Below are 23,447 nucleotides of genomic sequence, written 5' to 3'. Positions count from 1 at the left end.
CAGCGGGCAATGCCGAAAACTGCCATGAATTGTCAGAAATTGACGTGGGCCTTGCTTGGCAGTCGTCCGCCCATGACCCCCCTCCTCCTAATTCTAGGGGAGGCTTTAACATGTAAATGAAAATGCTGTGAGCTATACAAATGCAAATCAGGGTAGCAGGGAGAGTGAACTGTGCATGCTGGCATGACTGTGGCCTTTGGTCTTGCTTAAACAGTGGATGTGTTAACCACACAACTCCCAGTAATACGCTCAACAGGCAGAAATTATGCTGGGTACATGTCTGTTCCCTGCAAGCTCCAATAATGTAACCTGACTTAAAACAGTCGATAGAGTTTAGATTCAGATTTTCCCTTCACACCAACACAATGAGAATTTCAGAGGCAAATAAATGATTGTCTTTATCACTGTCTTCATTCAACAAAAATATATGCAAAACTGCATATATTTTTGTTGAATGAAAATATATATTTCCCTGGTAGTAGACTATTTACACAGTCCAAAACATTCTCAGTCTATACGCCACAGCAGGGTCACTTCAATAAACCACTAAGTCCAACCGTTACGCCTCCACACCAGCAGGGGAGACACTTCCTCTATTGAGCAGTGGTTGCACTGTGGTCGCGCTTCTACCAGAACAGCTGATAGGATAAACAACAGTCAGTGTGCGGCGGCAAATTCAGAGAGGAGCATCTCCAAGCCTCGCCTTCCCACAGGCTGCAGCGAGCTGTACTTGGATTCAGCAGAACAGAAAGGCTAGCCTACAGTTTCATTAGGCTACTACTTCACGTTACTTGGATGTATGTGGATGTGAATCATAAACAACGCGCCCGCGATCGTCGGCGCTCATTCCTTCTAGAAGAGGGGACCTTTAAACGAGCACTTCCCTTTTTGCTTGGAAGAATGGAGAGCGTTGGATCTAGTGCCAGCGGTTACTTGTCTCGCCAGGAGAATGGACATCTGCTGTCGGGAAATCAAAGCCGCGGTAGCCAGCCGTAGCCTACCAGGGTTCACTCGGAGACACATAGGCGCTACCGGAGCAATGGTAAGATTTAAAGAATACTATGCTTTCATTCTGCTGTAGGCTATAAGGAAATAGATAGGCTACGTTGATAGATACCGATCTTAACTGTACATTTTGTTTTCACAGACTAACTTTGCCTCTTAATGGGATCGTGACCTCTTTGTTCGGAGCTGTCTAAGTCATTGGAGCAATTAGGTAAACTCCAGGTTGCTGTCCATAGAGGCCGGTTGGCTGCTCTGGAGTCGAAAAACTGTGCGGGAGAGACAAACTTTAAGAAGAGAAGACGGGTGCACAATCCCAAGCTTGCGGTAAGAATATGTTCAATGACTGCTAGCTAAGCTAAAAGTAGCCTACCCTAGCCTAAAACCAAAGCTAAGAGTAGCCTAGTAGCCAAAAGAACAAGTGAGCAGAACCAACTTTATTAAAGTGTATTTTTTTGTCTTGTCATTTACAGGAAGCACGCCGTCTTCACAACTCAGAGACAAATTACAGGCGCTACGAACCGGAGCAAGGGTAAGATTTAAAGAATATGCTTTCATTCTGCGGTATAAGGAAATAGATACCGTAAAACTCCAAAAATAGCCCGGGCTTTTATTTTCCCAAATCGCCAAACTGCACCGGCTAGTATTAGAGACAGGCGTCTATATGAGACAGGCCTTTAATTCCCTTTACACAAAACTTTTCCTCTGCAAAGATGGAAAATATTATCGAATTAATTATTTCAAACACACTGAATGTCTACCTATATGACTAGGCTATCTGATGACAATTACGGATCATCATTCATTTAGTGTTGAGATGTTGTTCATTGAGTGAGACAGTAAGATCCAAATAGCGGGGATAGCCAGAACAGATGAAACACGTTTTAATGAAACGTAATCTACAAAGAGATCGTATCACACTGAAAGCTCATATTTTGTCCTTTGTCAAATACAGTTGCATTATCAGCCCTGACCAAAACTGTTCAGGAATTATTTTTGCAAAAGTGGAACGTGCTTAATGTTTCATTCTCCCTCCTTTTCGGCACGAATGAAACAGCATGAGAGAGCATGAACCATATTGTTTCTCCCGTTTTGTATTTGCCAAATTTGACAACAGTCTACATTCAAATCATAGCCTACTTCCAGGCTCGCGGGAACATATTTTTGACCAGGGGTGCTGAATAACAAAATAATCATGGATGTCCGACGATTTCTCCCCCAGCATATGATTCGAATTTAGAATAATTTAGCTAAATACGCCATTTCACCGCCGTGTATGAGTAGGTTTGTGAGAAGTTTTATAAGGCCCTGGGCAGCCACATTCCACTGCAACTATGCGCAGCACTTGCCACTCTGACTCATCAATAAAAACTGTGCGCGCACACAGCAGTCCCATAGAAGCGCACTTGCGCACGATGACAAAGTTGGACATATAGGCATAGTTCATACTGGAAAAAAGTTATACAATTTGGAACTCTAGCTTTTCCCCACCGCAGTCTTTTAATGCCATCTAATCATAACGTGCGCAGTCTGCGCCATACTAAAGCCCAAATCACACCCAAGATTCGCAACGAGATGAGCAGCAACTTCATGCAACATTCTAAAACCTTGCAACTGTGACCAGACATGTAAATGCTTTGCGACGGCTTGTAACGACGTGCAACATCTAATTCACACTGCTATAACCTCCTTTCTGTAATGGTTTCGTGTCATTGCGAATCTTTAAACAAACGATCTGACGGGTTTTAGAAGATTAAATACAACCCGAAACTAAAAAACAGACCAGGCCTCTTCTGGAGACCGGCCTTTAACCCAAACCTGTAGCCACGCCAGGCGTTTAAAAGAGACAGGCGTCTCTTACGGACTCGGCGATTATTTGAAGTTTTACGGTACGTATACCATAAGATAGATACCGATCATAACTGTACATTTTGTTTTCACAGACTAATCTTGCCTCATAATGAGGCGGTGACCTCCTATTTGCTCGGAGCAATATCTGCAAGTCCAGATTTACACGATGTTGATAAAGACGACATTGTGTGTAAGTGACTTTTTTTACTGTTTCTCCTTCCTTGTTTAATGTTACTGTTGCGTTTGATTTTTTATTCATACCACTCTCATTTGTTTTCCAGCCGCCTGTAAGACATATTACGAGACGGTACGCAGGAGCTTTAGGTATAGAAGCTACCCAGCCAGAAAACTCATTGCGGGCGGAAGCTGCGAAGAGTTAAGCTCGGAGTCGAGCGAGAAGAAAGAGGGTAAGACTTTTTTTGGTGACTATTTTTCAGGTGCATTGATGTGTTGTGTCCATACGCAGTGCATCGCATCGCACAGTAGGCCTACTGATTCATTGTTGGAATCGAGACAGAGTGTGCTAGCAGATGACGAGGTGGAACTCTGGAAGTCCGCCACCGTAGACCTCATATCTGACGAAGAACATGGCGTTGTTGGCGGGGTCTCTGGGTGGATTATACGGTCGCCGTCATTTCGTAGGCCGGAGCTCTCTGAACTCGGTGCGAAGCTGCAGTCCCGGTTAGAGGCGACTCCGAAGTACAGAGCCACGCACAATAGGCGTCTGCACAACGGACCTGCCTCGGAAAGAACGCCACCAGTTACCTACAACCCCGAGGAGGCAAACGGACAGTTCACGGAGTTGTAGTTTTTGGATCATCCTCTACCCGTGTGTGGGCAGATCCTCGCTTTGTATATAGTTGTGTTTATTTTAATAAAGCTCTTTCTTTGCATAAACATGTTCCTGGCAAATGTTCATTTCCTCTATAAATTCATTCATGTCCTTGATGGTAGCCTAATAATAGTGTAGTAGCCTACATAGGATAACAATGACATGAATATACAGCATAATATAAATAAATGAATATATATATTATATATATATATATATATATATATATATATATATATATATATATATATATATATAATTATTGGGGTTTACATTTATTATGAGGCAAGGTGACCAATAGTGACAGATCTGCCAACCGATCACGAGTGATTTTACTTGTTTGAAAGTTGTGGTTTTATCCAATACTGAGTAAGGATATTCAAGCCAGGCCTGGCCAGCCGCGGTTTCGCTGCATTCATATGCTAATTAGGGCCATTAGCACTCTGCAAGCTCTCCACATACGTCATTGTTCGGTTCCGACAATTTGTGGCACAGACAAACGGCGACAAGCGCGGTTTGCAAATTGTCGTCAACTACCGAAAATGAGGGAGATCTCTGGTCGTTTACGGGGACGAAAATCACACTTTTCATGCAGTGTACACCTGTTATCTGAGGAGTCTGTATGTCCTCATTTTGCGAATGCGAGGACGATATGAGTCTGTTGCATTTCGTTAGATGTCCGAGTCACGCATAATGTTTGAAAACCACTGGCTCGTAATCACAATAATTTAACACACGACAGTTGGATACTTCATCATGTTCCCATGCCTACATTTTGATGATAGAGATTGTTAAAACAATAAAGTATGGCTCTCCGTTTGGGACATCGAAAACTTATATTTTTAATAGGGTAGACTACTGTCGGAGATGCTGACTTGCAAAGGCCTCGGGATAACACGTTATCTCCACTATCATCAGTCAATGCCCCCTTGATCAAAGTGGGGAATGAAAGAAAAAGTTTGAGAACCACTGGCTTAACAAGTTACCTGCAGTCCAGAACACACAGAATATTGCAACAGAAAGTTGCCTTTATAATCAACTACTATTTGTTCCAACAGCATTCAAACAAAGCCTTTATAAAAGTGAAAAAAAAAATGATTCCATAAGAAGTAAAAAAAAAATACTATTACTGTAGTAACTGTATCCCAAGACCACTAGGCCCATCACTGTGGGGTGTGGTAGCCTACTCTCTGGGATTGTCAAGCAATATAACCATAGGCTACAAATGTTTCAAAATGAGTAATTTCAGCTTTGTCTGAATAGAACTGGCCATTGTAGGCTATACGTAAAAAATAAACAAGTAGGCCTATCCCCTATCCAATGATATCAGCAAATGTTTGTTTTCCAAAGTAAGAATTTCACTTCACCATGCACCTTCGACAATGAATAGCTCATTACACTAATGTTACTGTTGAACGTACTGTAGGCCTAACTGGTATCATTACAAACATTATTCTGTGTCCTAAAAACTGGCATTTTATGGCATTGTGTCATGTAAGGTCGTTGTGTGAGGTGGTCAGCGGGGGACAATTGAGACACACATTGGATTGTGTTATTACTTGAACATTCCACACTATCCACAGCTGTGGTATCGGGGGCAGGAGGAATACTGTTAGCGCAAGCTTTATATAAAATTCTTCAACAGAAGGCCTGCCTTGAATGCAGCTTGCCCAAAATAAAGGCCTGTGGTTTGCGCAGCCTACAGTAAGTAGGTTAAATAACAGACCCGCCACAATGTGCGGTATGATGATTTTTTACGAGCAAGATGTTTTTGGTGCCCTACGCGCACTGCATGTTCTTAAATAACAATGATCATCAGTAGCCTAATATTCGACCATTATTTTGTGTAAATGGGCTATGCATTGGGTTAGACACCAGTGGCCATATTCACAAAGCCTTTTATCTTACCACTAGGAGTAGGTTACTCCTAAATAGCAATAAAAGATTTTAGCTAGGAGTTTCTCTTATTAAGTTATTCACAAAGCCTTTCAGACCTAGCCTACTCTTAGTAAGGGAAAATGACAACTCCTGAACAGATTCTGGAGCTGAGCGCTGTAGAATCTTTGACTAAGAGTGAGTGAGTCTTCGTTGCTATGGATGATGTTATTACTCATGCACGAGCTTGACTGAAGTGACCACCTTGATTGGCTGATGATTGTAACGCGGGAATGATTCCAAACACCTCCCTTACGATGAGTGGCAGGTGACAGGTCTGAGAATGCGTGCGCTACACAAGGACGGAAGATGATGAATAACTGAATAAAAAGGCCTAGCCTAAATGAATCAAGAGTAAGGCAAAACAAATAGCCTAGTAGCCTATAATGAAACATACGGATTGATGTAGTATCTTTGTAACATTATAAAAAATTAGGCCTAATCTGTTACTATGCCTATGCCTACGTTTGCAAAAGAGAACATTTTAATTTGATTCACAATAATGTTACATTTAATATACATGTTGACAATGAGTAGCCTAGTTTTGGTTGTTGTTGGTGGCGTTATTGCATGTTAGTTATGCCTACAATGCAAAATTGCTTCCTCACGATTGGAAGCTCCTATAGCCGCATAGGATTTCACAGTGGTTCCTCTATGTTGATTTGGTAGTGGCGTCCCCCCACGGTTTAATTTTCTTCCCCCACGGTATCAGAAATGGGGCAGACGTACAATAGTCGCAGTTGCCTTTCAAAATTCATTGTGCAGACCTGTTGTAGATTCTCCAAATATACAGCTCAATCACAACTGAAAATAATGCCTCATTGTGTGTGAATAGAGGTGAATACATATAATTGTTTGTGTTGCAGCGAAGTGTCAGTTGTCAGTTCCGTGGGGGGTGGGGGTGGTTCGGACAGGCCTGCCCCCACTGCTTAAAAAAATCCTAGAGGAAACACTGATTTCAAAACAGGCGAAATGGCACAAAACCGGTTTGTGAATAGGTCTGTGAGTTAGGAGTCCTCTCAACTTCTTTTAAGCTGTCACAGCTGGTGGGAAGGTGTGATTTGTTGGGGGGCAGGGCCGGATTAACTGGGCACAAATGTCTGATGGGCCCCCCTGCCCCCCAGTCAACGTGAATCGGGTGGTCAGTTAATAGGCCTAGCCTATATCGTGAAGATTTTTATTGCCATCTAAGGCACGAGCGCATCTGTGAGGCCAAGCCTCACCAAGTAGCCCGTGAAACATTTACATTTAATTAAACTGCTTATAGGCTATGCCGAAATCGTTTTCAACATTTTGAATATTAGTGTCGGGTGAATTAGGAAATGTTCTCAAAGTAGCCTTATGGCTGAAAGCTGCTTGGGATCCCCCTCTGTCAAGCAATATAACCATACAAACGCGCGCACTCATTGTTTCAAAAGGAGTAATTTTGGCTTAAATAGGTTAACATCACTCTAAGTTCGCCTTCAAGCAAGGAAAACGATGATTTTGAAGACATCTGTTTCGTTGAAAGGGCAAGGGGTAGCAACAGGTTAACACAGAGACAGGCCCGATGGCAGGGCTGTTATGAGAGTATTAAAATATGGGATATTCTACGGGAAAACATTAAAACGGCAAGACAGCGGGGGAAAGTTAAAATAGCTACGTGATAAACACGGAAAAAGTTGGCATGCATTGTTTCGGTCCCGGTGCACAGGGATTATTTGTCATATTATTAATCACATATGATTATTTGTGAAATTGTGCAAACAGGCGCAACACATTTGAAAAGGAAGGACTGGTAGCATGCAAGCTCACGGGAAAGATTGATTTAAGAACGTTATCACAGTGTGTGTGGCTGTGCCGCAAAGCAGCGCGGGCAGAAGACAGCGACAATTGGCAGGGGAGGGTCATGTCTTTTTTAACAATTCTGTCGAAGGGTCATTGAACAATTTCTAGCAGGCAAGGGAGGGTCATGCAACTTTTGACTGAAGCACTCAAAATTCCGCGTGATCCTGTGCGCGGACCGCGAGTGAAGCTGGCCAAGTCGAAGCACTGCCCACTGTAGGTTTCCGAGATCTTGAGTTTGTTTTTGCAAGGTCTTGAGGTTTTTTTGCGAGATCTCGAGTTTCTTTTGCGAGATCTCGAGTTTCTTTTGCGAGATCTTGAGTTTGTTTTGCGAGATCTTGCAAATCCATCAATGCATATGAGAATCACTAGAAGCGTTCCGGAGAGCTTTAGCCACTGAAATTAGGTTGCAGTTCCTTATTTTGCCAGCATGAGGCGAATAAGAGCAAAAATAACGGGCTGAGCGCATAAATGCAGGCCAGGCTGCGGTGTCCGTGTCGGTGAAATCAGAAGTGATACCGCTTACGTTACGTTTGTTAGTGATGGATCAACAAATAGCAACTTATTTTGAGATGGGGCTCAAATACAATCTATATTAGGCTACATGTAAATTGAGTTGTTAGGCTACATTATGTTAAGGGTAAGGCTATTTGCACCCCTGGTACAATTAGCAGTGAATGCTATTCGTACCCTGGTGCAATTAGAAGTGAATTCTATTCGTACCCCGGTGCACACAGCAATGTGTCCTATTAGTACCACGTCTGGTACAAGTATCAATGTATGCTATTCGTACCCCGGTGCACACAGCAATGTGTTCTATTAATACCCCGTCTGGTACAAATATCAGTGTATGCTATTTGCACCCCTGTGCATTTATTCTGGCATATTGATCACACAATGTAATAATAATTAAAAAAACAAGCAACATGTTTTTTTGTTTTTACGTAACAGTATGCTGTTTGCATCCATGTATAGTTAGAAGTGGATGCTGTTCGTACCTTAGTGTATATAGTACTGTATGCTATTTACACCCTGGTGCATGAACTAGCTAATTGTTGCAATCAAAACTTTCGTTTGAGAACCGATTTCTTGTTCAAATTGCGCACCTTCTCTCTAGAGACGTTGGTACTAGGGCTGTCAAAATAACTGATTAATTTCGATTAATTAATTTGAGAATGCAATGTCTGCAGCAAGGAATTTGCATATCACCGGAGTTCATCAACTCTACACATCAATGCAAAAAAATAAGTGTTGACATTGAGGGGAGTATTAATTTATTTTCATTGTGTCCCCTAGGTTATATCTGTGGCCTGAAATGCCTTGTATGTAAAGAAAACTTCTTCCCGAAGCACTTTATTTTGAATTTATTTGAATTTGAAGCACTTTGAATTTATTTCCTCAGCATATTAGGTCATATCATAGATTATTATGGCAATTATTTGAACAGTGAAAATAATAATAAAAGAGTTTTTGAACTTTAATGTCACTAATGCTTATTATTCAATGATTCATTTGAATTTAAATATTTAAAATACTTTCACAGCAAAAATTATATATGCGATTAATTTAGATTAATTAATCACAGAGTATGTAATTAATTAGATTAATTTTTTTAATCGATTGACAGCCCTAGTTGGTACACATGCACACTCACTCTGCCAAAATGCATCACATGGGAATCAAACCCCTGTCTCCCACGTGCTAACCCATGTCTGAGACCACTGCACTATCTTCTTCCACAAGCAAATGGTGTTTGCAGGTAAACTTATAGTTTATAGGCCTGAACGTCATATTCACAAAATTTCTGTTAACTAACAAACTGACGGTTGTATGTGTTCACTGAACCAAGATTATGAAAATAAAACACATCTTCACTTTCTGCTGACGAAAAAACGAATGTCCGCCATAAACGTGCAAAATACCGAATTAAACTTTGCGCGGGTGGAAAACGAACTTTACGCCATGCGCTGGTGCCCAAAATACAGCCCTAAAGTTAAGAGTAGGACTAGGCTATTTTCTTTTGCTCCGACTGGAAGGCTATTCTAAAATCAGGGCCGGTTCTGGGGGGGTTGCAACGGGAGTAACCGTACCGGGCCCAGTCAGGAGGGGGGCCCAGAAAAATAAATAATCAAATAAACGCTTTCTGTTGTGATTCTGCATTAAGTGCATTCATTGATGTGTCTCACTTACCAGCTTAAAGCGTTGTTGCTTGTTGTTTCTGGCAGTGTCCCTATTGGCTGATAACGATTTATTTTTAAAATGTATCCCTGTAAATGTAAAAAAAGTTCCCCCTCCCCCGTGGGGAGTAGTAGGCTACGTTAGCCCATCTGACTGCAAGTGTCAAGACGTGAGATCAAGAGATTCTGTTCTGCAGTAGCGTAGCCAGAAAAGTTCAAATGGGTGGGCACAGAAAAAATTGGGTGGGCAAAGCCAATTTGATTGAACATAAGAGAGGCCTAGATGAGATACACCATACAAACATTAATCATAGGCATGTTATATTTGTGACATAAAAGTGGAATTTATTGAACGCATTTGATCACAGCTGACAAATTACGCAGAAACATTTTCAACTGGAGCAAAACAATGCATGAATGTAGTTTCTGCAGAATAGGAACCTGCTGGAAACCAGTTTTTAAACTGAGTCAGGCCTATTTAAACTGTAACTTAATGTTAATTTTAATCTTTTCCTATATAATAAAATTTTATTAAATGACCAGCCAAATTCAAGACTCTTTTTCCTTAGTGGTTCCTCATTGGTGGAATGAGTTGTCCAGTGCTCTCCGTTCCTGTGATAGTTTTGGGTCTTTCAAGAGGGGTCTAAAGACATATCTGTTCAGCATACACTTAGTTAATTAAGTGGTGTTTGAGTTATGGTTTGCATATTATAGTATTTGTTTATTTTCATTAGGCTATTGATCATTGATATTGCATTGACATTATTGTGTATTATTGCTATTGTAAAACTGTTCACAATTTTAATTATTGTATTGTTTTTGTTTGTGAGTTGCTTTGGACAAAAGTGTCTGCCAAATCCCATAACCCATAACCATATCCATTATTCCATAATCCACCCCTACTATCCTGCAAAAACATTGCAACTGTCACATTCACAGTTAGCCATTCCTGGATACTTGAATGCCACCTCTGCTAACCTAGATACAGAGAGTTTCATTTTCTCAGTGACGCTTTCTAAAGAAGTGCACAGAATACATTTTTTATGAATACTTTATTACTATTTGATGAGTACTTTATAAATTGTTATGAATATGTTATTACAGTGAAGATTAACATTTATTTTTATATTTCTTTACAAATACATCATTGTATTTGAATGAAGTCTAAAAGTAAATTGTAATAACATACATTTTTCTTTGGCAAATATTTTAACTTATGCCACCAGTTTTTGAGGCAATCCAAGCAAGGAAATTGATTACATTTGTGTAAACACCGGGCTTGTTTGCTTTCCCACAACTATCTCCCCAGCTCACCAAACCATAAAGGTAGTGTGTTCCCTCCTTCTCACATGTCAGAGGGCCACCAGAATCACCCTGTAAATGGAAAACAATCAATAAGAAATACTATTGGTTATAATTAAAGCAACAGTTCATAATGCATTATGACAGTGGTTCTCAAACTGTGGTATGGGTACCACTGGTGGTACGCAAACTCTCTCTAGTGGTACTCTGGGAGTCTCCAAAATAATTTTTTCATAAAGATGAAAATCATTTAAAATTAGATCAAAATATATAATAATACAAATTCCACACGATCACTGAAGTAAAATTTAAACTAGTTTTTGTCTTTCTTGAAAAAACAAACAAAAAACCCAGTATGTACAAAGTAAAATATGTAGTTAACCCTTGCATATGGCCCATTTTAATTTCGGTATTCCAGTACCAATGACATTCAGTGTAATAACTCTGCCATACCCCAACCGATTTTATTAATGAAAACGTTCTCATAAATGTCACATCATAGGCTTTCTGGTGATATGATTGGTTAAGGTGTGTGTGTGTAAGTGTGTGTCTTAGTTAGTGAGAGAGAGAGATTGTCCTCCGTTTGCCTTGTAAGTGGGTAGGGGGTCAATCTAAGCCAGGGATGAGTACAGCACTTGTTTTCGTAAAATATCAGCTCTGTCATTCGCAAATCATCATGTGGTATTGGCATTGTAACAAATTACGTGACAAACAGAGCTAGTGAGCGGAGCTGAGCGGTGTGAACATCCCGCTCCTCGCTCAGGTGGCTGTTCACTTGGCCGCTCCTCCGCTTAAATTAGCGTCAGGTCGCTCCGCTCAATTTCGCTCCCCGCTCCACTTAAAAATCCTTCCTCTCCAGTGAAGTCGCTCCACGCCTTCTTCAATTTAAAAGAGGGAGAAATAATCTACAAGCCGAATTGTCACAGAAAACAGAAATCCCAAAGAACTAATAGCAATGGCAATATATTTCACTCATACAACATTTATTTTAAAAGATAGTGCAACTAGGGATGGGCATTCGATTAAATTTTCTTAGTCGATCGTCGGGAGAATTAACGATCGACTATCGATTAATCATGAATATTTCTAAGCCTATATTAAAATTCATTATTTATTTAACTTTTAATAAATTTAAAAATGCAATGAACATACAAAAATACAGCGATGAGATGTTTATCACAACAAGAATAACTTATTACATTTACAGGCATTTAAACTGGACGTTCAGTTAGGCTAAACTTGAAGATATTAAGCGCTGCGGTGCTCTAAAGCAGCGGAATGCGAGCCGGCTTCAGATTAAAGGCACACCAGGCAACGTTTTTGTGTTAATTACTCATCTTCGTAAGTTGGTATATGGTTAAATGACTCATTACAGGGCGAATGAAGACTCTCTCGCCCGCCCCTACTGCCTGTAGGAAGAATATCCCGCTTGCAAGTTCAGTGTATCGTACCCGCCGACCGAAGCAGGATCAGTTTACATCCTGCATCCACAGCACAGAGGCAGGCTAACGAAACGCTAGCGATTGTTGCAAACGTGTGTATAATGGCAGAACCGGCGAAGAAGCAGCGAAAAACCCTTGACGGAAGATGCAAAGAAAAGGAAAAGAGCTTCAGACCGAGCAAGGGGGAGTTTTGTAGAGAAAAAGCATCAGGCTTTCCTGGTGTCCCTTTAAACTGACACCCTCATTTGTTCCAAAATAAGAAATTATAAAAAAGAACTAGAAATGTAATGCCAGAGGAATTACAATAGTGGATGGAAAGCTGCTGGGTTAATGTTGGTGGGGAGATTCCTGAAAAAAAAACATTTAATCACTTAACCCTTAGAACCCTAAGCTGTTTTTAGGGCATTTTCACTACCTTTATTCATAAGGATTTATTCTGGTCATTGTAAGTGCTACACGCACATATTATATATTTGTTTTTTTCAGCAGAGTCTAGGCTATCCAGTTCATGTAATAGTACTAGCATTGATTTTATTTTGATTTTTAAATAATTAAAATATAAAAAGCGTATTATAAAAAATCTTATATTTCGACATGTATCTCACCACAGCAAGCTCATAGCTCTACATGCATTTCATGTGTGTGTAGGGCAGACTGTCCTGAATCAGGCAATATAATTGCCATGTTGGAGGGATACTCTGGGGCTGAGCAATTTACAGAAATATGTGGTGTGTGGTTTACGGAAATAAATGCCATTTTTTATTTAGTGATGAAAAATGACCTTTTCTGGCTCCATATCTGTGACACGAACTGATCTGACCTGACTTGACCCGAGGTTGCGTGTTAGCCTGCTTGCATATGGGGTAATGATTCTCAACTTTTTACTGGATTGCCATGAACAAAGTCAAAAAGGCAAAAAAGGTGTTTATTTGTTGAAGAAATTGGGATGCAATGTGAGCCTTGAATTGGATGCCATGCAGGAATTTACTAGGATCTCAAAACCGGATTATGAACATGCTTTGCCATAGAGAAACACACGATAGCGTTGGATTATAACGCTACAAGAACAGACAAAAACGTGGGGTAAGTCCAGCTATATTAAGTTATTATTTTGCTGTCACTTCGTCTGTTTTATAACCCAGAAGGATGTACTTGGGGTACGTCAACGTTTTTTTCAGTAAGTATACTTCCAATGAGGCTATTTGCATGACATTTTCACCAGACAGTAGTATTAACTCAGATAATCCACCCATATAAAAAAATCCAAACATTAATGTCCATAGGTAGAGTTATGTGCAATAAAGTGGAATGACACAGGAAAAAAGTATTGAACACGCCTGCTGAAATGTCTTAAATACTTTGTGGAAAAGCCTTTATTCGTAATGACAGCTTCAAGGTATTTCCTGTATGATGAAACTAATCAGTCACAGTATTCTGGTGTGAGTTTGGCCCATTCTTTTAAACAGATAGTCCTTTAATATTGAAGATTTCAGGGGTCCCTCTTGTGAATCCTGATCTTTGGTTAACTTCCAAAACTGTTCAATTGAAGTCAGGGCCTTGATTTCCTTTCTCTGAAACCAATTGAGAGTTTCCTTTGCTGAATGGTTTGGATCATTGTCCTGCTGGAAGGTCTAGCCATGTCTCATCCTAATCATCCTGGTGGATGTAAAGATTCTCCCAGAACAAAATGACTCCATTCATCATTCCTTCAACTGTATGAAGTCTGCTAGTACCATGAGATGAAAAACAGCCCACACCATGATGCCACCACCTCCAAACCTCACCGTTGGTAGGGTATTTTTAGGGTGATGCACAGTGCCATTTCTCCTCCAAATATGGTGTGTAGTATGACATCCGAAAAGTTAATTTTTTTACCAGAATACATTCTCTCAGGATTTCATAGGATTGTTCAAATGTTGTGTAACAAACTTTCAACGAGCTTCAACATGTTTTTCTTCAGCAATAGAATCATGCTGGATGAGCGTGCATAGAGGCCATGGCGGTGGAGTGCATTACCTATGATTTTCTCTGTAACAATTGTACCTGCTGCCTCCAAATCTTTCTGGAGCTTTCTCAGAGTGGTCCTTGGCTCTTGGGCTACTCTTCTGACTATCCTTCTGACTTCCTGGTCAGAAATCATGCAAGGAGATCCTGTGCATGGTCAGTTGATGATGTAGTGATGTTCCTTCCACTTGCAAATAATGGCTCCAATACTGCTTGCTGGATGATTCTGAAGTTTTGAAGTGCATCTGTAACCAGTTCCATTAATATGTTTGGCAACAATAAGGTTGCAAAGATCTTGGGAGAGCTCTTTGCTTTTACCTATCATGAAATGTTTCTTGTGTGCCACCTTGCTAACAAAAAACCTTTTTATAGCCCACCAGTATGTACTAACCCAGCTTATATCAATTTGCACAGATAGGAGGGATAATTTCTCTAACTACTTATAGATTCCAGTTTGTTCCTTGCCATTCCTTGCGTTTGTGTACTGCTTTATCTTAGCGTGTTCTACGCAATAAAGGTTTCATCTTGCTGCGATGAACAGATCCGGAGCAATGTAACAGAGAAGAAAGGGTGTGTTTTTTGACGCACTTTGCGTCAATCGGGTTCTAAGGGTTAATCTTTGAGTTCATACAAATCCTCGTACCAAAAAACCTTGTGTGTCAAGGCGTTCTTGAGATATAACACTCAAGGTGTTTTTGACCTTGACATTTGACCTTTGACCTCCAATATCAATTCACTTCATCTTTGAGTCCATACAAACACTCATACCAAATTTCAGGCATGTATGTCAAGGCATTCTTGAGATATCGCGCTCAGAGTATTCATGGACTTGACCTTTGACCTCCAACATCAACTCACTTCATCTTTGAGTCCATACAAACACTTGCACCAAATTTGAAGCATATGCGTCAAGCCGTTCTGGAGATATAATGCGCAAAGCATGAGATATGGCTGTGACTTTTATTTTGACACACGGGAAACACTTAAACAGGATGTGTAGTTTTAGGGAGCGCCAGATTGTATGCATTAGAAGCGGAGACAGTTGGATTCAAAGGTGACATCTGTGCCAGTGTTCTGATTAGCCCGGGAACTACTCTGGGAGCTTAACGAGTGCAGCTGGCTTTAGGCCATTATGACATCACAGCCATTCAAGTCTATGGGGGAAAAATGAGCTTTTTAACATTTTTAATCCCCTATTTCTCAAAAAGTATAAACTTTAAAAAAAATCTGAAATAATAACTCTCTTGCCCCACTCCAGAGCCTTCAGAACGGTTATTTCAACATGTCTGTACGTTAAGCGGTTAGAGTCGCATTCATTCTTGAAAAGGTAAAAAGAAAAGGTTATAAGAAGAAGAAGAAGCCAGGAGATTTCAAGATAGTGGATTCCATCCACTATAATCACGTTAAACAATAACTTAAAACATAATAATGCTTAGATCTGACAGGTTTTGTCAAAATGTAACTCAAAACTATCCAAGACACGGAGTCGAGAAAGAGGGTGAGATATTAGCCTATAACAATGAATTAGGCTGTTTAACAAAGCCTCATAAAAAAAATAACTGCCGTAAATCCTCAAATTATGGCCGGGGTCTTTTATTTACTTAGGCTGCGCAAAGCACAGGTCTTTATTTGGGGCAGACGAGCAGGCCTTTATTTCTACGTTTTATTGTGAGACATGCGTTTCGTTTGGAGCGCATACCGCTATCAAAAGCAGAAGATTTTCCGTTTGGTTTGGGATTTAATTTACTTTTGGACAGTTTGATTCTATTGCTCAATGTTGGGACTGATGAGCACTGAAATCTAGGAGATATTTGATGGCTCACTATTACATTTCATGTAGTTTAGGGTTTCTCAACGGGGGCATTCGTACAACCTAGGGGGGCGCTGGGAACGTGAGATGTTTTTTTACATTTTAAACTTTCATGGTTTTCACATATTTTTGGTGCAAAAATAGGCTACCTGAAATAAATAGGCTATTTTCATTCATGGGTTTCTAACCCCTCTACCGTCCCAGCTACATTTTACTGTTTATCTATGCTCAGTGGTCATACAGTGCAGTTCGGGCCTGCACACGCCCAGACTCACGTCCCCCAGCCCCAGCTATCGTCATCTCTAGAGTAACGCCGATAAACATAACCCAAGTTCGCGGCTTAACAGTTCAATAACCAATAAAAATGTACACAATTCACTGTGACGTCTTCATGACCTCTCAATGTTTCATAGCCCGTTTTCCGCCAGCTGTTGTTCTGCAGCTGCTCTGAGCGTAGTCTCCACGAAAAGACCGTTGCTAATCAAATACGAAATATATATAGGCCTAAACAGGCCTCACGCATGGAATCTGTTTAGTGATTGGTTGGATTGTTGCCATGTGCATATGTTGTTCACGTGATGTGCACTTGATTTTTGTCCATGATAAAATGACACGTCTTGTTGCTTACATTTAATGTTCCTATTGATTTTTAAAAAAAAATCATTACAACTAATGCTGATGTGGTAGTGGTTTTTTTTTACCCAACCAGTCTCCTATTGCTTCTAGCAGTGGGCTAAATCTGCTTAATAATAAAATAGGCTCATAGGGATATTTTCTTATAATTCCAGAAGAAACCAAAACAGCACAGAAATGGGCTATTTTTTTTTTATTTAAGCAATTTAGCATGAGTGTGAGTGGCCTATAGCCTACCCAGGGGTGTCGTTTTTTTTTTTTTTTTTTAATTGTGTGTGTGTGTGTGGTGGGGGGGGGGGGGCAGAGGATCAAAGTAAGGTCAGGGGGGCGTTTGCTCAAAAAAGGTTGAGAACCACTGATGTAGTTGAAAGAGATTTTCACCCACTATTTATTGCGAGACAAGGCAGCCGCTTTCATTCATTCAAAACGTACGCTGTGCTGTAATAGAAATCGTATTCCGTAGCCAAGTAGCCTAAATTGAGTTTGAATTGCATGATTTACTTTATTAAATTCGTAGGCTGGAATGCCTCCAGTCGCGTCAACAATTGTGTTTAAATGTAGCCTAGTAGCCTAGGCCTACTGCTTCAGCCTGCAAGCTCAGAAGGGGACGGCAAGCGACTGAGCTTGAGAGCGACGTCTTGGAGATCCATGGTGTAGGACAACGACTTTTCATTGACAACAAGGTATTAAACCAACCAACAATATAAAATATTAAGAGCTCTTATTTCATTGAGTTAAATCGATATAATGTCTTCTATTGCTCGTGCACTGATAGCCCTACTGGTAGGCAATTATTACATCGCAGTGTTTGCAGTGAACTAACGTTATCGTTTTTTAAACGATAAAATGGTCCCACGCCACACTTCACCGTGAACTCTTCATATATCAAAATGGAAACTCGTAGGTAACTGAGTAGCCTAGCCTATAGCGTCAAATATTGTCCCTGGGTGGTATAATGTTTAATTGCTGCCACACAGTGATTCATTTAATTGCTTCAAGACACACTATGTAACACAACAGGTCTGCATTAGTTTAATCGACAAAAAATTAACATGATCGATGAAATTCTTAATGATCAACTATCGATCATCGATTAATTATGCCCATCCCTAAGTGCAACACAGTGCAACAACGAACAAGCTTGGCAACATCAATACTCATAAGCCTAAAACTAAAGGGATCAGTGGGATTAATTGTGTAAATAATACAGACTTAGCATCCCAGTTTTACTTTAGCCTTCTACTTGAATTTCCCCTCGTGGATCAATAAAGTATCTACTGGATCTATCTACTTGATATGAAGCATATACAAATTGCTCACGTTTTTCTTTGCACTCCGTAGCACACACTCATGTTTCTGCAAAATGTGTCTTAGATTCCAAAATGAATCTTTACTCACTGAAACAGTGTCACCACATGATTGTTCTTGCTCTACATTGTACATTGTTAGTATCTAGTTGTTTTGTAGGAATAGTACACTTGTATGACTTCAGTATCAGTTTCCTTTCTAAAATATTTAGCGAACTCCACCCCCATCAACAAACTTACAGTGGCCAATCTTTGAAATTTGACGGTCTTAGTTTTATTAGGAAGACGTGAATTCTGGGTGGATTTGGGCATGCCTCAGACTCGTGGTGTGAGCGGTATCAGAGCGAAATTGGAGTGGACCGGAGCGGCCGCTCCGTAGCCTGGATACCGGAGCCTGGCCTGACTTCGCAGAGAGTCTGGCCTAGATCCATTGGCAAACGTTTATTGCCTGGTTGGTGGACGCTTGTCTGAAGTTTGAAATAATTGGAGTTCAATCACTAACGTTTGGTAATGACGTATGTTAACCACGGTGGACACAACGATAATGATAGGCTTATAACTTAAACGTAATCGCTCTCAGTAACGCCCTCTGTTTGCTGGTTGGTTCGGAGACAAGTTGCCAAAGTAAACAAAGTGAAAGACAGCTATTCCAGACAGAGTACTGTAGGGAAATGTAAATGAGTGGAAGTACGTAGACAGGCGGAGTCAGGCTAGCCGCTCCGGCCTCTAAATGAAAAAGTGCTCCGCCCTCCAACAAAATTCCATCCCCTCTGCTCGCTCGCGCTCCGTTCCGCTCACTATCTGGTGACAAACCAATTGCATATTCACTTGTAACTATATTAAACTAAGATATTTAGTGAATTTCGCTAGTTTTGACAAGATGATATAGAAAATATCCTTAAAAGTTTGGGCATATTATGCAAGAGAGAGAGCGAGAGAGAGATAAGAGGCTGGCGGCTGCAGGTTTTGCGGCTTCCGTTACGTGACGTCAGCCCCCCACAAAGGTAGTAGGTAAACAAAATGTGTTATTTGTGTTAACATTTTTTAAAGCGTTATGTATTTCACAATGAATCGTGGCGATTACCGTGTTAATTTTGAAAGCCCTAGTTATTAATACTTGTTATCCATGTTGTTGCTTCAAAATTGTTTTTAAAGGTTGTTTTTGCCGGTAATTACACCGTGTGTATTAATGTTGCGCAGGCCGGATTATGAGATTTCCCCCTTCTGTTCCTCTCTCCTTCTCCATCTCTGTCTCAAATGCACATGCATACCACAATTGATTGGATACAAAAATACCCCATTGGAAGGGACAAAGCCTATTCTAGCCTAACGCACTTAATGCAGCTTCAACCGTTTAACGTAGAAACTTCATTCAAACTATGTTACGTAGGTCTTACTTAGGACATGGGTGCTTTGTATTTTTCAGCTTTGTAACTTTTATACTTTTTAAACTATTAATTAAAAACTGTTCAAAATTTCCCCATAGACTTAACATGGGCTGATGACATCACAATAGAGCCGTTAAGCAATTAGAATCCTATGGCAGGTGTTCGGGCCAGCTGCATCAACTGCCAGTCTCAGGCTTTAAGCATACAAACTGGCCCTATTAAGACTACACATCCTGTTCAACTGCTTCCTCTGCCAAAAACTGTTTCAAAATAAAAGTCCTCACTACAATATTTCACTGTTAAACAATTTAACCCTTTAAACTATTGAACTTTTCAACTGTTCAGCCATTGTAACTGTTACTTGTCATCAACTATGACTCCTACCCACTGTAGCTAGTTAGCTAAGTTAGCTAAGTAACTTGGTTAGCATAGTTAGCATGCTAGCATGTTAGCATGCTAGTTAGCATGCTAGTTAGCATTTTTAGCAAAACTGCTAAAAATGATTAGCTAAGTTAGCTAATTAACTTGGTTAGCATAGTTAGCATGCTAGCATGTTAACATGCTAGTTAGCATTTTTAGCAAAACTGCTAAACATGATTAGCTAAGTTAGCTAAGTCACATGGTTAGCATAGTTAGCATGCTAGTTAGCATTTTTAGCAAAACTGCTAAAAATGATCAGCTAAGTTCGCTAAGTCACATGGTTAGTATAGTTAGCATGCTAGCATGTTAGCATGCTAGTTAGCATTTTTAGCAAAACTGTTAAAAATGATTAGCTAAGTTAGCTAAGTCACATGGTTAGCATAGTTAGCATGCTAACACATTAGCATGCTAGTTAGCATTTTTAGCAAAACTGTTAAAAATGATTAGCTAAGTTAGTTAAGTAACATGGTTAACATAGTTAGCATGTTAGCATTGCTAACATGCTAGTTAGCATAACTACTAAAAATGAAAACATTAGCTATGTCAAGACAACAACTGTAGTGAGTTGGGAGAGAGAAAGGAAGAACACATAGGCTACTACTGGCCAATCCTCTCCAATTGTTTACAATTGGACTGTGGGCGTTTGGAAACAGCTGAGGGAGGAGGCTACTTGAAACTGCGAGTTTCGGTCGGTGTGAGCGAGCGGACTTTCAGTTGACAGTAATTAACACCCTTTTGAACAATCTAAGCTGTGCGAACGTCAGAGGGCGGGATCAGACGTGACTAGCTCCTTATAATATCGGAGCACCTCTCAGGTAATCAGACAACAACTGCAGTGAGTTGGGAGAGAGAAAGGAAGAACACATAGGCTACTACTGGCCAATCCTCTCCAATTGTTTACAATTGGACTGTGGGCGTTTGGAAACAGCTGAGGGAGGAGGCTACTTGAAACTGCGAGTTTCGGTCGGTGTGAGCGAGCGGACTTTCAGTTGACAGTAATTAACACCCTTTTGAACAATCTAAGCTGTGCGAACGTCAGAGGGCGGTCTACGCTGATTCATCATTAGTGAGACACAAGGACAGCTGCAGGCAATTCCTGTCAGCATAACAATAGAGGCTGTAGCTGAAGCGTCAGCGTAAACGTCAGCCCTCGTTTCAGCCGTACTCGTTTAAGACGGACGCGGTCAAGACAAGCAAGTTTACCTGTGCAAGTTCACCGAGCACAGGCGCCGACAAAGGCAAAAATGTGCCATTCCACCATATCTGTTATCACCGGCCATCGCAGAAAACGGCATCATGCCAAAAGGAGCAGAAATCGCCTTAACCTACAGCAACTTAAACGGTCCTCACCTACAGAAACCTCTTTCTCCATGGGCTTGTGGAACTGTCAATCCGCAGTCAACAAAACGGACTTCATAGCTGGCTATGCCAACCACCTTTCGTTGGAACTCCTTGCTCTCACTGAGACTTGGATCAAACCAGAGAACACAGCCACCCCGGCTGCACTCTCCACTAACCTTACACTATCCCACACCCCTCGTCCATCCGGACGAGGAGGTGGGACGGGCCTGCTGATCTCCAACAAATGGAAATTCACCCCGCTACTGCCTTCAAACAAATATGTCTCATTCGAATTCCATGCCATCACAGTGATCGCCCCAGCAAAACTCTACGTGCTGGTGATCTACCGCCCTCCAGGCCAACTAGGCGACTTTTTGGATGAACTTGACACTCTGCTGTCCTCCATCCCTGAGCATGACTGTCCGCTTCTTCTTCTCGGCGATATCAACATCCACTTAGATGCCCCAGGCTCAGCGGACTTTTTGGCCCTGATCCACTCCTTTGACCTCAAACTGGTTCAAAGCCCACCGACACACAAAGCTGGCAAAGAGCTTGACTTGATCTTCACTCGGAACTGCAGCACAGACACCCTCACGGTGACGCCTCTCCATCTTTCTGACCACTTCTTCATCCAGTTCAACGTCAGCCTGACAGAACAGCCTCCGGCTCCTCAGCCGATGGTCACGTTCCGCCGCAACATCCGGAACCTGTCTCCAACGCACTTTTCCTCTGTGGTTGCCTCCGGTCTACCTCCACTCAACACCTTCTCCTCTCTGGAGGTTAATGAGGCCACAGACTCGCTCTGCTCCACACTGAGCTCGTGTCTAGACGAGCTGTGCCCTCTTACCACAAGGCCAGCTCGATCCAAACACTCTCATCCATGGCTAAATGATACCCTCCGATCGCAGCGCACCAGACTCAGAGCCGCGGAGAGGAAATGGCACAAATCCAAACTAACTGATGACCTCAAAAACTACCAGACACTCCTGGCCTCCTTCTCAGCCAGCATCACTGCTGCTAAGACGGCTTTCTACAATGACAAAATCAATAGTGCTACAGACACTCGAACACTTTTTTCAACCTTCAAATCGCTACTCAACCCTCAGATGCCTCCTCCTCCATCCAGCCTTACTGCAGATACCCTCGCCTCCTTTTTTACAAACAAAGTGGCGGCAATCAGCAGTCAATTCTCTACATGCCCACTCAACGCATCGGACTCAGATACCGCACTCCTACAACCTCTAGGGACTGCTAGATCATCTTTTTCAGCATTCACGCCTCTCTCCGAGAATGAAGTATCTAGACTCCTGACATGCAGCCGTCCTACCACATGCTCGCTGGACCCTATACCTACGAGCCTACTTCAGTCCATCAGCCCGACCATCGCACCAGCTATCACACACGTGATCAATGCCTCGCTAACCTCCGGCACATTTCCAACAGCGTTCAAAATGGCCCGGGTAACACCGTTACTTAAGAAAGCTTCTCTCAACCCTGCTCAAGTGGAGAACTACCGCCCTGTCTCACTCCTGCCTTTCTTATCCAAAGGCATTGAACGAGCAGTCTCCAAACAGGTCTCTGACTTCCTTTCACAGAACAACCTTCTGGATCCAAATCAGTCTGGGTTCAAAAGCGGCCACTCTACCGAAACGGCTCTGCTGTCTGTAACAGAAGCCTTAAAAGAAGCCAGGGCGACCGCTCGGTCATCAGTACTCATTCTGCTTGACTTATCGGCTGCCTTTGACACGGTTAATCACCGCATCCTTCTCTCTATACTCGCTAACATGGGAATCTCCGGTTCTGCTCTCTCCTGGTTTGAATCCTACCTCACAGGACGCTCGTTTAACGTATCATGGCTTGGTCAGCTATCTGCACCTCACCATCTCACCACAGGGGTCCCCCAGGGCTCAGTACTGGGCCCCCTTCTCTTTGCTATCTACACCACCTCCTTGGGACAGATTATCCGTTCGCATGGCTTCTCATACCACTGCTATGCAGACGACACACAGCTCTATCTGTCCTTTCCACCTGATGACCCCTTGGTTTCAGCACGGATCTCGGATTGCCTCTCAGACATAGCTACATGGATGAAGGCACACCACCTCCAGCTGAACCTCTCAAAGACTGAACTGCTGGTCCTCCCAGCTAAACCTACCATACACCACGACATCAACATCAA

General features: G+C 41.6%; 1 protein-coding gene across 1 annotated transcript in view; it reads right to left on the bottom strand.

Moving 5' to 3' along the window:
- Positions 1-10,830: 10,830 nt before the first annotated feature.
- LOC143124726 (factor VII-activating protease) overlaps positions 10,831-23,447 on the bottom strand; it is a 246,993-nt gene continuing 234,376 nt past the window's right edge. The window contains exon 11 of the mRNA XM_076286436.1: positions 10,831-10,995. Within this exon, the coding sequence (XP_076142551.1) occupies positions 10,831-10,995 (165 nt within the window). The remainder of the gene's footprint in view (positions 10,996-23,447) is intronic.

This window comes from Alosa pseudoharengus, unplaced genomic scaffold, assembly GCF_046254945.1.
Source record: "Alosa pseudoharengus isolate Yale_2024_CS ecotype anadromous, Long Island Sound unplaced genomic scaffold, YU_APseudo_1.1 YU_APseudo_1.1_scf_15, whole genome shotgun sequence".
NCBI classification, from domain to species: Eukaryota; Metazoa; Chordata; class Actinopteri; order Clupeiformes; family Clupeidae; genus Alosa; species Alosa pseudoharengus.
The sequence above is the reverse complement of the archived record's forward strand: the minus strand, read 5'-3'. Positions and strand labels throughout refer to the sequence as shown.